Here is a 17,361-nt window from a genome sequence, read left to right as displayed (position 1 = left end):
CTTTATTAATTCAAGCTCTGTTCAGCTGCAGCAGATCTGCAGATTTAAATTGTGATATTCTGCAGCAGTTTGACGCGCACGTCAGCCTCAGACCTTCAAAATAAAAGCTTCACTAAATGAATGAAAACCACACACAGCTGTTTGCGCAATTTATATACTGCTGTCGAATTGCCTCCGATATGTATTTATTTTTGTGACGTTGCACGTAAAGGACGCAGCAGTGCACGTTGGCCGCACTTGACGACGAAATGCGCGCTCACGCGTGTTTCCTGCGCGCTCTCGGCCAGACTGCTGTTCCAGTTAGGAACATTTATTGTGAACAGTGCGTGGAAATCCTGCTGGGAAAGTGAAGTGGAATGATGCTGGGCTAAGTCGAAACAAAATGTGAGTACGAGAAAGGGACATTTTCCCGTCTTTCTTTATTTTTAAATCGCACAGTAAAGGAGATAATAATTGCAAAAATTATCGGCATGTCAGTTTGTGGAAACAGTTTTTTTTATCATCAGTGTTTCTACTGGGACTCACATTTGAAATGATTATACATTCAAATAAAAAAAAAATGTAATGGGAACTTTACTGTTTATTCATAAAAATAAATATTTGATTTCTTTGTACGTGACAAGGCAGTTGCTGATGATAATTTGAAATAACTATAAAAATCTGAATAAATCCAGCCATTGTTTCTCATAAATTACAGAAGACCACCTAAAAGAAATTGTGTAGTATATCACCTAAAGCCAAGGAAGATCCATCCATCCATTTTCTGTACCTGGTGGTTACTCCGCTTAAAGGTCACGGCAGGCTGGAGCCTATCCCAGCAGTCATCGGGCGTGAGGCGGGGTACACCCTGGACAAGACGCCACTCTGTCACAGGACAAGCCGAGGAACATATCTTCTAAAATGCAGTAACTAAAGCAGCAGATGAGGTTATTCCTTCCCTTTAACATGTTAACTCAAAAACAAGACATGCTATCATCTTGTAACTCTCCAAATTTTGGGAGAATGTCAACACGGTTGTGTGAGTGAATGTGAGGCATCACTTGTGAATGTAACTCCATATATTAGTGCTTGACAAATGTTTCCTGATCAATTGCCCACGTGGGTATATCAGCTATTGATGATTGATGACATCACTATTTTGATCGCCTGGAAAAGTGCTATAAAAATGCAGTCTATTCAAATTAAAATACAACCCCAAATCAGAAAAAGGACAGTATGTAAAAATAAATAAATGGTAAATGGACCGCATTTATATAGCGCTTTTCCATCTGCATGAGACACTCAAAGCGATGCCTTACATTCACCCCGATGTCAGGGTGCTGCCATACAAGGTGCTCACTACACACCAGGAGCAACTTGGGGATTAATGACCTTGCCCAAGGGCCCTTAGTGATTTTCCAGTCAGGCTGGGATTTGAACCAAGGATCCTCTGGTCTCAAGCCCAACAGTTTAACCACTAGACCACTAGAAAATGCAAATAAAAAACACATGCTTAGACTTCTATTTCATTATCGACAGCATAGACCCTAGATATTTCATGCTTTAACTTCATTTAATTTGTTAATAAACATTCATTTCTGTATTTAATGCCTGCAACATATTAAAAAAAAGAAAAAAGCTGGGACAGGGCAACGTTTGCCAAATAATGAGATGAAAATTAAATAATGCCATTATTTCAAAAAGGTGATGTCAACATGTGATTGTAATCATGATTTGGTACAAAAGCAGTAGAGCTCCAGTTTGTCAACAAATGTGTGAGAAACTTACAGAAATATTTAAAAACAATAATTCTCAAAGAAAGAGTGGAAAGGATTTGCATATTTCTCCAACTACAGTGCATAATATGAAACATTTAAAGGAATCTGGAGGAGTTTCACTGCAAAAGAGCAAAGGTGCAATAAGATAAACACCTGTAATATCCCATCCCTGAATCAAGAACCATCAATCATCAATAGCTGATATACCCACGTGGGCAATTGATCAGGAAACATTTGTCAAGCACTAATATATGAAGTTACATTCACAAATACCACTTAAAATGTTACTGGTGCAGAAAAGAAGTGTTAACCTTGTACAGTAGTGGGACTGACGTCTGGGCGTGGAAGCATCTGGGATGGACCACAACACAGTGAATATGTGTAGTTCGGTCAGACACCTCAGTATGCCAGATCCTTTTTTTTTTTTTTTTTTTTTTGGTAGAAATGAACATCATGCGCTCCGCACCAAAGAGTAAAAGGAGCAAAAGGACTGTTATCAGCATCAAGTCCAAAAGCCGGGTTTTGTCATGGTATGGGGTTGTGTTAGTGCCCTCAGCAAAGGTACAATTTACATTTCTGTGATGGCAGCATTAATGCAGAAAAGTACGGTGAGTATTTAGAGCAACATATGCTACCTGCAAGATGACATCTTTTCCAGGGACATCCATGCATTTTTCAATGAGACAATGCAAAACCACATTCTGCACATATTACAAAAGTATGGCTGTGGAAGAAGAAGAAGATACATATGCATGATTGGCCTGCCTGCAGCTCTGACTTGTCGCCAATAGAGAATGTGTAGATAATTTTGAAACCAAAAAAATTCAACAATGATGGCCCCATACAGTGGCTCATGGTGCCAACAAATAAAATGAAGTTGACCAAAAAAAACCCCCAAAAAAACATGAATTACCTTGGGTACAGGGTAACACTGTGGTTTGCTTTTGTTCTGGTCCTTTCTGTGTGACGTTTTCATGTTCTCCCCATGTTTGTGTGGGGTTTCTGTGACTGTTCCAGCTTCCTCTTTATTCCAGAACATGCAGGTAAAGTAAATTAGTGAATCTAATTAGACTGTAGGTGTGGGCGAGAGTCTAAATGAGTTTGTGTATACGTATGTGTCAACCTGTCCGGGGTGTAACCCAACTCTCGCTTCATAGCTGCTGGGATAGGCTCCAGCACCTCACAGGACCCTTAACTGGAATAAGAAGGCTTAGAAAAAGGATGGCACTTATGTTCATACTGTCTGCACTGAAATAAAAGTCAAAGTAAATGTAAGAATAAGTGCTTGTTTCTTCTTTGTTTTTATTTGCATTTTCCATCCAGCCCAGTGATAAACACATCAGTGTTCAAACGTTTTAGCCTCGCCATGAAGAGGAACAAGGCTCGTGGAATGGTCATGTTTCTTTGTCTGTGAAGATATTCTCAAAAAGCAAACAGCAGTTTCAATCAAACTTGGTGGACAAACTCCATCCTTTCACAAAAGAAGTTAAGTCAAGGTCATGGATTAAAGGTCAAGATCAAATCAAAGATCAAGGCTTAAGAGACATTAATGATCATATCTTTAAAACGTAAAGAGCAATTTCAATGAAACTTGGTGGACACACACTGTGAACCATCCTCTTGCAACAGAGGTCACATCAAGGTAAAAAAAAAAAGGTCACGGCCAACTCATAGGTCATTATCTGCTGTCCATCACAGTAGCTTCAAAACAGAACAATTTCATTCAAATTTGGTGGATGGACTCTGTGGAATGCCCTGTCACAACACAGATCTGTTTGTTTGTCTGTCTCTGTGACAAATCTTCAAAACGCTAAGATCAATTTCAGGCAAATTAAGTGGGAAAACTCTGTTCTTTGCAAGACAGTCCATGCCAATATCTTTAAAATGCAAAGAGCTATTTCAATCAGTCTTGGTGGATAAACTCAGTGGAATATCCTCTCACAGCAAAAGTAATTTCAAGGTCAGAGATCAAGCTCAAATCAGAGATTGTTATCCAAAATTCTTTAATGATCATATGTCAGAAATTATATATTTTTTTCATAGACGTCTGCTCTCATCTGCATCATATATATATATATATATATATATATATATATATATATATATATATATATATATATTATTGAATGTAGCTGGTGGTGAGGCAGTAAAATCTTCTGGATGCCTTGTTTGCTATGTGTTATTTTGAAATAAGTGTGTTTTCAGTGTACTAGAGGGTGATTGGATTTTTTTTTTAACCACTACATTTTGGGTTTTTGAGCATTTATCCTTACTATCCCAACTTTTTGCTTTTGACATTGTGTTCTTTGTAGACAAGACCCTCCCGAGTGTGTGTGTGTGTGTGTGTGTGTGTGTGTGTGTGTGTGTGTGTGTGTGTGTGTGTGTGTGTGTGTGTGTGTGTGTGTGCGTATGACTCCATACCCATTGTGAAGACTTAAGGAAGAGGAAAACGTGGCAGTAAACCAGAAAAAAATCGTCGTCACAGCTTCAGCTTTCCTGTTTTTGTGCCTTCATTTAGGTCACGCCTAAAAGCACCTGGCGGTTATTTGTGTTGTGTTTTCCTGTGATTCGTAGAGTCCAGTGATGGTCTAGGAGGATGGTCATGTGGTGTAGCAGAAAACAGAAGCACTGCTATCGGCATGCCGCAGGCTTCTGTCTCACTGTGGTCTTTCCTGCTGGCGTTTATGGGATACAGTGAGTGTCAACAACAGTGTTTCTGTTAACACTGGAATGATGATTTTCACTGCAAGTGTGTTAACTCATATGTGCATTGTGAAAAGTGGGCGGATCAGAGGGGCTGAAGGAAAAGGTGGAAACATGAACAGGGGCGGGGTCAGCCTTTTCCTCTCGCCACAACGATCATTACTTTCTGAGGTTGTCAACTTTGCACAGAAGGATTTTCACTGCACAGGAGCGCTTAAAATGATACGTCTGTGTCTGATCTTCAGTTTTTTTTTAAATGATGTACTCTTGAGTATCACCGTTTGTGAGTTATACTGTATTGTCTAACCAACACCCGCATGTCAACTATTTCTGTGAATCTGCTGGTTGTACAGAAATTGAGCTGATTGTTTTATTCTACATGGCTATTTTCTTCATGCTGCACAAAATATCATTAACTGACCAATGGATCAATTAGTGTATTATCAGTTATCAAGTTGTTTTACCAATGAATATGGCAACTTGATAACAATTTTATCATATACCTAAAAATGATAAATGCACGCAGAACACAATGCACATGCTCTTCCTTTGCTCACTGCCTCCGGGGGTACGGATGCAGGACCCGCAAAGAATCCAAGTCATGGCCACGGAGCTCTGCGGCTGCGGTTACCAAGACCATGCAGCGGGCGCTGCGCATCAAAACAGCGAGCGTAGCTTCTGGACCCGGTGCTGGAGTTGGATGCAGCTCGGCACAGCAGACAGGAGGCAGTGTGAGTGGTCTGCTGCGGCGCTTACCGAGCCCGCAGACTCAATAAGCGCATCGGAGGCAGTGAGAGCAATCACGGTGATGCCGACTGGTGCCGCGACCGGCCCGCCTGATAAGGACGCAGAACACAATGCGCTGTTAAAAAAAAAAAGAAGCATGCAAAATTGCACTAAAAAAAAGCCACAAAACTGCAAGGCCGCGAAAGGGAGTTACGTTCTAAAAATAACCCGCGATAGGCGAAATCCGCGAAGTAGCGTTATTTTTTTTACAATTATTATAGATGTTTTAAGGCTGTAAAACCCCTCACTGCACACTTTATATACTTTTCTCAAGCAGGCATTAACATTTTCTCACTTTTCTCTCCTGTGTAAACACGCAAAGTTCAAACCTTAGTAGAAAAAAAAGAACGTTTTCCTATAAATAATTATGATGGCTTTTAGAACTAACGAATTTAATTTTAACGATCAACCTACGAGGTTGGACACGTAAGAAATTATTAATAGTGACTCACCAGTATTTCACAGTTCCTCTGACCGCGCCTCTTTGTCGTGGCGCCACTCCGCTGTCCGGATTGGTTGATTACTCGAGTTTTATGAAAAATATTACCCGTCCGCGAAAAGGGTGTATTGCTATTTATTCTTTAGTGTTTTATCCAATCATATTGGTGTATCATTTATAGGTATATGATAAGGAAATATATCAGTACAATTGTGTGCAAAATAACTTATTTTATTTGTTGTGCCATCAAATCAAAGTTTAGCCCTATAATGCTGCATGTGTCATGTTTGATACATACATTTCATGGGTTAGGTATTATAGGGTTTTATTAATACAATTTTATATACACAACTACTCAACAAAAATATAAATGCAACACTTTTGGTTTTGCTCCCATTTTGTATTAGATGAACTCAAAGATCTAAAACTTTTTCCACATACACAATATCACCATTTCCCTCAAATATTGTTCACAAACCAGTCTAAATCTGTGATAGTGAGCACTTCTCCTTTGCTCAGATAATCCATCCCACCTCACAGGTGTGCCATACCAAGATGCTGATTAGACACCATGATTAGTGCACAGGTGTGCCTTAGACTGCCCACAATAAAAGGCCACTCTGAAGGGTGCAGTTTTATCACACAGCACAATGCCACAGATGTCGCAAGATTTGAGGGAGCATGCAGTTGGCATGCTGACAGCAGGAATGTCAACCAGAGCTGTTGCTCGTGTATTGAATGTTCATTTCTCTACCATAAGCCATCTCCAAAGGCGTTTCAGAGAATTTGGCAGTACATCCAACCAGCCTCACAACCGCAGACCACGCGTAACCACACCAGCCCAGGACCTCCACATCCAGCCTGTTCACCTCCAAGATCGTCTGAGACCAGCCACTCGGACAGCTGCTGAAACAATCGGTTTGCATAACCAAAGAATTTCTGCACAAACTGTCAGAAACCATCTCAGGGAAGCTCATCTGCATGCTCGTCATCCTCATCGGGGTCTCGACCTGACTCCAGTTCGTCGTCGCAACTTCGCACAGCCATTGAAGAGGAGTGGACCAACATTCCACAGGCCACAATTGACAACCTGATCAACTCTATGCGAAGGAGATGTGTTGCACTGCATGAGGCAAATGGTGGTGATACTGACTGGTATCCCCCCCCCCCCCCCAATAAAACAAAACTGCACCTTTCAGAGTGGCCTTTTATTGTGGGCAGTCTAAGGCACACCTGTGCACTAATCATGGTGTCTAATCAGCATCTTGATATGGCACACCTGTGAGGTGGGATGGATTATCTCAGCAAAGGAGAAGTGCTCACTATCACAGATTTAGACTGGTTTGTGGACAATATTTGAGGGAAATGGTGATATTGTGTATGTGGAAAAAGTTTTAGATCTTTGAGTTCATCTCATACAAAATGAGAGCAAAACCAAAAGTGTTGCGTTTATATTTTTGTTGAGTATAAATTGTCACTTTTACAGTGACTTTGTTGGCTTCAGACAGTGGATGATACAAAAATATTTCTAACACACTGAATAATTCTTGGAGCTCAGTGAAATGACTCAGTAATAGAAGTTGCACAAGACTGCATTTTTATTTCATTTGGATCATAATGACGAGAGTTGATTTCACTTTGAGATTTCAGAGTGTAATGTTTTATTATGGTATTTATGTATTTAGATTAGGTGTCATTAGAAAATACAAATATAGACTATATGTGTGTACTTATTGTTTAGTTTCCTTCATGTATCACTTTGTGTCTACTGTTTATGTGACTGGTAATGTAAGTCGTAATGTTTAAAAATGCTTTCTAAGTGAAATAATAAGTCACATTTTCTTACATGGATTTCTGAAATTTGCAGAAACGTTATTTTAAAATGAATGTCCTAGAGTGACTTGCTTCACCATACCCAAATTCAGCACATCTACTCAAAACTTTAAATGTGATTTTCTGCATCACAAAACATATTAAAATAATCTGAGAATGTGTTCCTATGATCATCTTTGGGAATTATGTTAATCTACAAGCATTGGTGGTCTTATTGACCAACAGACTTAAGCTGGGCTTACACTGTGCGAGATTTGGCCCTTTTTGAGCTTATTTTTCACTCGTGTGAGAATTTTTTTGGATCGCTCCTAGTTTCAGCTTAGTCTTGCATCCTGCATCGCGTAGTATACATGGAGTGACGAGTTGCGTTTAACCTCTCATAACCACCTCCCGATCAGCAATCATATGGTCGGATGAAAATCAAACCTGTTTGATATTCTGGTCGGCCATCGTGATGGTATCCCACTGTTCAAGCAGCGCTACAAGCGTCTATGAGCGATTTACCCCAGCCTCTCGCACTGCGCATGTGCAAACACCGATGCGGAATTGGAGCGAGCATAAACAGTGATCATCTCTTTGGGAGAGTGGCTTCTGTTTTTTTCCCCTCTTATTCTTCAACTCATGTAAAGTCTTGTATTGTTTTTGTTTGTTTGTTTGTTTGTTTTAAATTTGATGTCTCCCATCGAGAGTTATTGTAAAAATAAGAAATGTAAAGAAAAAAAAGCTTCTGTTTACGTTTTGCTTCTGAAAACACGAGTCTGACGTGGTTTTTGAACGTACAATGCGAGCAGTCAGATCGCATGAGAGCATCGGGCCGTATAGTGTGAGAACTTAAATCGTGCGGTCTGAACTTTTACACTCTGCAGTTTTGTCGTACAGTTTGAGCTGGAGCCGAGTACAACAATTGAAAATATCGTATAGTGTCTGCCCAGCTTTAGGCAACAACATGGAAAGAAGTTAAGTTCAAGTTATATGTAATGGTGCACTCCATTTGTACTCAGCAGTAAGAAATTCTCATTTCTGACCTCCAGTAATGCCCCATGAAGTTGGAATTTCAAATCGCAACTTGTTCGAATCCCAGTTCATGTGAACCCCTCAGGCCTCAAGTTCATAATCCAACATGGCTGATCAGAGCAGTAGCATTATCGAAAGCTGCAGTTTTTTAAAATCTTTTTTTTTTTAATGTCCAGTTTAATAAATCATGTACATAGTACACACAGTGTTGCCCTACTGCTATCGATGTGTTTGTTGCAATGGTATTTTCATCCACCCAATCAACCATTCTCTCCACTTACCTAATGATGGATATGAGGGGTGTGACATATCAAAATGTGCATAATGCAAGAGATGGTGTATGGCTTTTTGAGAGATAACCAGAGTACCCACACTGGATCAGAGTCAGGAAGAAGAACTACACACAAAGCAATACCGAGTGGCCATTTGCATCCACAACCTACTTGCTGTACTAACCACTGCCCCACAGTGCTGCAGTTTTCATCCACCATATTTAGAATTTGTATTTTACATTTAGCTGTGCAAATGATCCTGTTGCTACTCTAATGTCTTTCTCTTTTTTCTACCTTCCATGTGTGCATCTTTCCTTCTAGCTTTAGCAGCCATCAACATCTGGCCCTCTTTCCACATTGCCCTTAGCAACGCCAGTGTGTTTGTGGACTTCGGAACAAAATCCAACAGCAGCACTGTACGCTACACAAGTCTGTCTTTGGTCAACATGGAAACCAACGCCACCCTCCTGACCAGATCTCTCGCTGACAACCAATCACGAGGGAGGATGGAATTCAACTGTTCTTGCTTTCTGTATGCTGGAACCTTTCGATTCCTGTTGCAAGGCATTAAAACAGTTCCTCGTACTAACACGACACATGGGAGCAGAAAAGGGATTACTACCTGGTGGTGGAGTTCAGAACTACAGGTGCAATGGCCCACTTTTCACATTGCTGTGGATAGAGCTGGCAACCACTCAGCATCTTTTCAGGCAAGAAAAGACCTCCACCTCCTTGATTCCAAGTCACAAATGTGTCTTCTGGTACCATAAGGGTATTATTTTTTACATTTCTTTTTTGCCTTTCATCAGGTTGGGATATTCACTAATGAGCACTTCCAGCCTTGTTCCAGCAGCTTCAACTCTGCTGTCTTTATGGAAGTTAGTTTTATAGAATACAACCAGATTGGCCAAAACACCATCAACAAGGTCCGAGCCCGCACACGACACCCAGTCAAACCACTCCGTTCCCAGAATATTGAGCTACCCTGTGCATTCCCTTTCACAGATAGAGACTTCATACAGGTGGCCTTGCGGTCTCCTCATGCAGCACAGGACGTGAAGAGCTCCGGGCCCCTCTACTTGTCCCGAATCTTCCCTTATAAGATGCTGGTGGAAAACGCCAATGCCTACAGGAGTGGATGTGAAGGGACGATGGCCGTTAAGCTCATCACTCCACCTTGTGCTCACATCAGTGGGAAAGTTCTTCTGTATAAAGAAAGAGGGGCAGTCGTCTCCTCCGAGAATGAAGAGCCGTTTTCTCCCCTGCTGGCTTTTAGCTGGCTGACTCACGGAGAGAACGAGACAGAATTCAACTGTTCTGTGTTTCACCAAGGAAGAAATAAGTACTGCTTTCGGTTTGTTTTCAACTTCAGCCGCTCTCCAAGTCCAGCACAGACCTGTTTGGTGGTTTACAAGAGTTCAGGTGAGACTCGCCTCAGATGTGTATATTTTATGTGTTCAGGGAAAGTCGGCTGAACATCTGTGATATTTTTATTTTCTGGCAGCTGCTGGCTTCATACGGTCGACGCCTCCACATTCGGATGTGCCAAGAGTACCCCCCCCCAAAAAAGCAAGCATTTAACACTGCACAAAGAACAACTAGAACATGCAAACAAGAAGTGTCACTCGATTCCAAGTTTTCCTTTTTTGGCTTTAATGCTACAGGGTGCAGTGACAACCACATTTTTGATCAACCTAAAAAATATAGTCGCCCGACCCCAGAACCTTTCAGATCCTGTGACTTGACACCTTTAGCAGGGATAAAAAACAAAAGAAAAATAGAAATAGCAAAGTTCTTATTTTTAGTAAAAAACAATGTTGGCACAATGTTGGTTACTGTAAAGTTACTTTATATAGTTACTTCATTAGCAGCTTTATGCAGTTACTTTATTAACAGCATTAGCTAATCGAGCGACACCTTCTATCGATAAGGACCAATCAGATAACGCGATACAACACCTACTTTGGCAGTTTGTTGACAAGATGACAGAAGACAGGTTTGCATCTGTTAGCGGCGCTGACTAAAAACGAATTTTACACGATAAAGATGCGAAGAACACCCGCAGAAATACACAGTCAGCAGCCATCCTGTTTTGCAAGTACGTCACTGACAAAGGGACATGCGCCAAACTTTGAAACTTATGACAGACGGATGCTTGACGGAATACTCAGTCAATTTTACGTGGAAGCTAGACAGACAAATGGCGAACTTTATAAGAAAACAAGCCTGATGACTCTTCATCACGGACTTAACAGGCATCTCCAGTCGATCGATGGGATGTCAATTGGTGCAGTATGACAGTAATAATAAAGAGTTGAAACTTGAGATTGATTTTTCAGTTTTAGTATGTTTGACAAACTCCCAATTTTCTTGTTTACCATATAATAAAGCAGTTATACGCTTTTGATTTCGGTGTACCTGTGATTATGCGGACCTGGTCTGGATGGACCAGGTCACAGGTACACCGAAATCAAAGGTCTATGATTGTATAAAGTAACTAATCAGCAAAGTAACTATTAGTTGCTAGTTACTTTATTAGTTACATTCAGCAGCTGCCAACAAGTTGTTCACAGCTGCTAATGAAGTAACTGTATAAAGTAATTATACAGTTTTTAATGACATAACTTTTCAAAGTAACTGTGGCACCACTGGTAATAAAGTACCACAAAGGTCAGTATTGTGGTAGTGGAACAGAGACTTTACACTCTCTTGGCATTACAAATTAGAAGCGGAGCCACATGTATCATGACAGCTGAATAATCATTATTGAATATAATTTTGTATCTCTGCAGAGTCATGGGGCCCTTGGCAGCCATGGAGTGTGTGCAGTGTCAGTTGTGGAGAAGGGGTGAGGGAACGGGTTCGAGAGTGTTTGCTGCCCTCAGGTGGAGGGAAGCAGTGCAAAGGTGTGGTGAAGGAGCAGTCTCCGTGCTCACTGGAAGAATGTGCTGGTTAGTTTCAATATACTCTTCTTTCCCTTTTATTTTTACTTCTTGTCCTTGATGGCTGTGTTTGTAGTTTTAACACCCTTTCTATTCTAGTTTAAACTACATATCCTACATACTGAGAGTGACAGCAACTAGCAGTGCTGGCTGTTTCCAAACTCGATCCATTGCATACAGCATTTACTATGATTATGCATGGAAAATGTCAGTCGTAATTGTCTGTCATCACCAAAGAGGGTTAATGTAGATGTAGGAAACACATTTGAAAATATATTTACTCAATTTCAGTTTTAAGTTGGAAAAACATTTTCACTGCATCTTGTTTCTTTTAATGTATTATTAAAGCATGTGAATAACAACCATGAATAATACACATCACCTGATCCCTGAATGTTAAAACATGGATGAAAAATAATAGGAATCAAACATTTTTAGATAGTTTACCCATTTCAGAGATCTGGGATTGTGTTTAATTAGGAGGTGGTACTATGGACATAAATGCTCACATTCCATATTCCATATCCCTGTAATATTTTTGTTTGTGATAAAAGAAAATACTACTAAAATAGCTTTCTTTATTGGTTTACAGACTCTTTGTCATTGTCAGGCAGCATTTTGGAGTTAAAAATGTATGATTTGGGGGTTTTCAACTTCAGGGGGAAACCGGGGCACAATGGATCAGAAATGTTGTTTTGTGGCAGCATAAACACATTATGCATAGGTTTAAGTCATTCTATTGTGGATTTAATAAAGCAAGTTATTGTTTATAAGGCTGTATTATTTATGTATCCCCAACTGTAATTTACAGATGTTTAAAATCAATTTTAAAATTTTTGATTCACTGTGCCCTGGACACTAATTCACGGGGCACAGTGAATCAACTTAGAATATAATGAAAAAACACATGATTATAAGATTTCTTCAACATTATTAAATATATGCTGATACATATGCAAACTATAATACAGCAAACCAGCTATGTAATGTGTGAGTGTCTTATATGGTGATATAAGTCCTTTAGAAACTATTATAAATACAACTGTCATAATTTCTGTTCAAATGTGAAAACACTTGTTTATATACACAAATTTTTAGAAACAAGTCAGACTAGACTGATTCACTGTGCCCCGGGTGCATGTGACACACGAGTCATGCTATCAAATAGCTGATAGTCTGGAGAAGACATAACACATGCTCATCACTTGGACGGGGTAGTCTTCTAACTAATAACAATTTTTTGGGCCACCTTTCCTCTGTTGTGAGAAATAAATACAAAGACACTAACATCCACAAAATTTACTTTTGATAAGAAAAAACTGACTTCATTTGCCACTTAGCTTTACCCTCCAAAACAAAACACTAATTTATAATGGGGATGACTTTATGCATAAAAATATGCCATAACTGCTGCAAATAAATATGTAGTTTTGCAGATATAGCTACTGATTCATTGTGCCCCGTGATTCACCATGCCCCAGTTTCCCCTACAGGGGCATTAGACTAGATCATTTGGTCACTGATTTGCATTTTCTTGTTCATAATAACAGTCTCTATATTTTTAAGGGGATATTTCAAAATATTTGTGCTAACACCAACTCCTAGTTTAATTAACAACCGTATAAGACTTAACAAGCATTTAAGGAGTGTTGTTAAAGTCAGCAATTGAGAGCCAAGCACAGTCATTGGGATGCTGTTTTTTTCCCCAAACAGAAAACCTGATGAGAAATTGATAAGGGACTCAAATCAATAAGTACAATCATTAATGGCATAAAAGCTTATTCCCTTCTGTGGTCAGAAGGGTAGACCTGTTCAGAATGTCAAATGTTACAAAATCTTTTGGGCCACATGTTGTTCTTGTCCCACTAATAAAGTAAAAGATCTGTGCCAAATTTTATTGTAATAGGACATTGTTTATGGGTCCCCCACAAAGCAACAATTTTCCCCAAACAAGCAATGTTGGAATCCAGTAATGTTCTCCTCTGGGTGACCAATCAACCACCACTTTTTGCGATTAGAAGCCATCACTTGTACATATAAAATAAAAATAATGGCATCAGAGTCTTCTCCCATTAGGGTGACGTTGCCTTGCTGGCGGGGGGAAAGGAAAATGTGTCACTCTGGGGAACCTCTAAATCTTATCTGATTGACTTGAAATTTGGTCTGCACCTATAAAATCCCAAGTGGAACAAAAACAACATGTGGCCCAAAGTCTCTTATAACTTTTATTTTTTCACGATAAAACATGAACAGCCCTACACAAGGGCAATCATTAGTTCTACCTGTTGTGCATTGTATGTGTGAATTAGAAATATGTAGTGGGCACTTGAAAGTAACTTTAAAATGCATATTTGTATAGTTAGTTTCTGTCACACCAGGACCCACGGGTCTGGCTTCATTATCTTTAGTCTTCAAATTTTTCTCAAATTCCTTGCTTCATATTTTTTAGATTGAAAAACATACAAACAAAACCTAGTAGTTGTGCAAAACACATTAAACTGTCTTTCTTTCTCAGTGTTGAATGCTCCTTCCCCATCGTTCCCTGCGGTATCTGTTGGACACTCACCCTTAGATGGTAACATGGCCGTCATGGTTGGTATCTCCCTTTGCCTGGCTGTGATTCTTGCAACTATTGTGTTTACTGTATGGAAAAAGGTTTGTCAGCCCCCTCAGTGCAGCTCTGTGCACAGAGCCTCAGTCCCATCCTCTGTGGCACGCAAGCTTTCCGATGAGGCCACCATTTGTGGAGACAGCCTCCAAAGACCCAGCTTGTCTGAGAACCATGGCCCACCAGGTGGTGAAGTAGTGAGCATAGCCCAAAAAGACAGGCCTCTTTTGGATGGTCAGCCTTCCTCTCAAACGCTTGTGATACCACTCCCACATGACCCAGAGAGGCTGTCTCCCATAGGTCAGAAGATGTTGCCACCCATATTTGGGTAAGTGGTGTTTTGTTGCATCACACAGTAAACATTTTGTACATTATTCTGCCAATGTTCTTTTCAATTAAACCATTTTAGTGGTTAGAAAGTGAAATATCTGTTATTGTCCAGGTATCACTTAGCTCAGCAGCAGTTAAAAGAAATGAAGAAGAAGGGGTTAAAGGAGGCAACACAGTTGTACCATGTGTCTTCAAGCCCAGTTCACGACACCTTGGTAGAAACACCTGCTTCACCTGCTCACTCCCCCATTCCAACTGGATTTGCTCACATGCTTCCCTTGGGCCCCCATGACAACAGCGGTTTTTGCGTAGCAACTCCCTTTTCTGGAACTTCATTGCAGAGTCCGAGTACAACACCAGAAAGACTGAGTCCCAGAGTGGAGCTGGTCCTAGGTCCTCCTGTGTCTGGTCATTCAAGTGGGGACAGCACAAAATGGCACAACCGCACTGCTGACTGGGTTAAGATGATAGAGAGGAGTGGGTTAGCACATCTCAGAGAAGCAGATGTAGGACTAACTCACTCCTTCAAGCAGAATCCCAATTTTCGCCGGACGTCAAGTTTCAATGACACTAAACCTCATCCTCCATATTTGGCAAACTCCAGACAATTCAGAGAACGGAGCATGACCCAGGTGACTTTGGCTACTTGCATTATACATTTATATATACTAAAACCACAGTAGGCCTGTGATAGTGACCATTTTGTCATTTCTTTCTAGGTTGCATCTCGGACCCTTCCTGAAGGAAGGGGTTGGATCAAAAGCAGAACTCAGAACCAATCACAACCTTCTTACCCCATTCTGGAGAATGTGGTTTCAGAGTGGAGCAAATCCAGGCCCTCTAGAAATGACCAGAGGCAGCCCTGGATTGAGATGGCTGATTCTTCCCATAATAGTGAACTAAAACACACAGAAACCAACACAAACATTAACTGTACATCAGAGAAATACACCAAAGCAAACCTCAGCGGTGCTGAGGAAAGAGATAGATGTAGTAAAGCAGAAGGCAATGATGGAAAAGGAATCTCAGGGATCAGAGGTCAGTCTATCGGGCCTGTCAGTTCTCAAGACATGACCCACGCCAGTGTTGATCATGCAAAATCCAACTGGATCCGTTGTGGTGCACTGCCAATCCAGAGGAGCATCCTGCCCCAAAAATTAAAAGAGACCCAACCCTGTACTGGGTTTTCTGGCCACAAAGGTCGTCAACGCAGCTCCACATTTAGTGCATCTGTCGCAGAGCAGAGGAAAGCTCGCTGTGGATCTCTGCCGGAGTCTGGACACTGTATTAACAGCTCCACCTACAGACTGAGTGAGGCAGAGCAGAAGATGTTGGACTTGGATCTTTCCTCAGCATATGTAGGGAAAAAAATGTAGATCACACTGGTTTGTATATGAATTGTAATTGAATATACTTCAACCAACTCTGAACAAAACTATTTTCCTGTAATATGAAAGTACCTCAAATATTTGTTAACACATCCATTATATTCCATAAGAAGCACATTCATGCTGGCCTGGGTTATTTTAACATAATGACAATATAGTCACATAAATATGATTGTAATATGCTTTTTAAAATCACATTATGGTTTAGTGCTCCTGCCCTTATGGACAAAACTGTAGGATGTTTGACATTTTTGATAAATGGACAATATCTCCTTTCAGGAAATGTTTTCTGTCTTTGCTCGCCCCAATTCTCTGCCTTAGTCACTCCTCTTTTCCTCCTCCTTTCTCTCCATCATCATCTTCACCTTTTTTCAAGGAGTTATGATTTATTTAATCTCATCAATTTTTGTTCCTCTGCCATTTTTACCCCCCCCCCCCCCCACCACCACCACCAACCGCCCACCTTTTTTCATGTTGCTTCTGTCATTTTAATTTCTCATCACATACAAACACACTGACAGAATATGTATTGATCAGGAAAAATGAGGATGGAAAAGACAAAGTAAGAATATGGTACAAGATTGCATTTTCGATCAGAGTGAACTCAGAGAATGGGAATGCTCTCGAAGTGAAGATGAGAATGGTGTGATGGTCAGAGTTCAGGGTTATTGCTATTCAAGGGCATAAGCATTGTGTTTACTGGTGACTTGGCTCGTGACATGCCGCCCGGCTGCGTCTGGATCCCCCCCACTTCGAATAGGCTGTATGTTATTTTATGAAATCTGACCTCAGCTGTCACTCAAACTGTCACCTCTTTGGTTTTCATTATGCGTCATAGTGAGAATAAATGTGGACTAGCGTGTTGCCCATGGGGAACCACGGGCTCCAGATTGGGTTGTGTTTAAGAAATAGGTAGCTGACATTTTTCAAGGGTGGTATTAATTATACAAAGTTTCTGTAGAGATTTTCACTGAAAGTACAGGGAATTAAAATGAGAAAGTATTGTGAATAATTGTATTTATTAGTTCATATCATGTTTTACAACTGGCAAGGTTGAGATGTTTCCTTTGTTCAGAGCTTGTCTGGTTACCAGGGACTGATTAATGGTGATATCAACGTCCATTGTTCACTGTTGGTACATAATATCCCTAATTTCTCCAAAAAAATTAGTCCTATCAACTTTCCGTTTTCGCAGTGTTCATCCTTGACCAAAAATACATAAACATACCAAAAGGCAAATGTCAGCTCTCTCCAGTTTCTTCATGATGGAAGTCTCTCTCTCACACACA

General features: G+C 40.4%; 1 protein-coding gene across 3 annotated transcripts; it reads left to right on the top strand.

Annotated features, from left to right (window-relative positions):
• The first annotated feature begins 253 nt into the window (after positions 1-253).
• Positions 254-16,623, top strand: LOC117517349 (thrombospondin type-1 domain-containing protein 1). Of its 3 annotated transcripts, none has more exons than XM_034178345.1 (9): positions 254-384; positions 4,332-4,451; positions 9,126-9,514; positions 9,614-10,226; positions 11,597-11,755; positions 14,262-14,682; positions 14,797-14,899; positions 15,026-15,316; positions 15,404-16,623. In XM_034178345.1, the coding sequence occupies exons 2-9, from the start codon at positions 4,397-4,399 to the stop codon at positions 16,058-16,060; spliced, it is 2,688 nt and encodes an 895-aa protein (XP_034034236.1). In that variant the 5' UTR covers positions 254-384; positions 4,332-4,396; the 3' UTR covers positions 16,061-16,623. The 3 variants fall into 3 exon arrangements, with proteins under 3 accessions (XP_034034236.1, XP_034034235.1, XP_034034234.1); XM_034178344.1 differs by having other exon boundaries at positions 14,797-14,910; positions 14,947-15,316; XM_034178343.1 differs by having other exon boundaries at positions 14,797-15,316.
• Positions 16,624-17,361: the final 738 nt, after the last annotated feature.

Source organism: Thalassophryne amazonica, chromosome 9, assembly GCF_902500255.1.
Source record: "Thalassophryne amazonica chromosome 9, fThaAma1.1, whole genome shotgun sequence".
Lineage (NCBI taxonomy): Eukaryota > Metazoa > Chordata > Actinopteri > Batrachoidiformes > Batrachoididae > Thalassophryne > Thalassophryne amazonica.
Note: the sequence above shows the minus strand (reverse complement) of the source record. Positions and strands in the feature narration are given on the sequence as shown.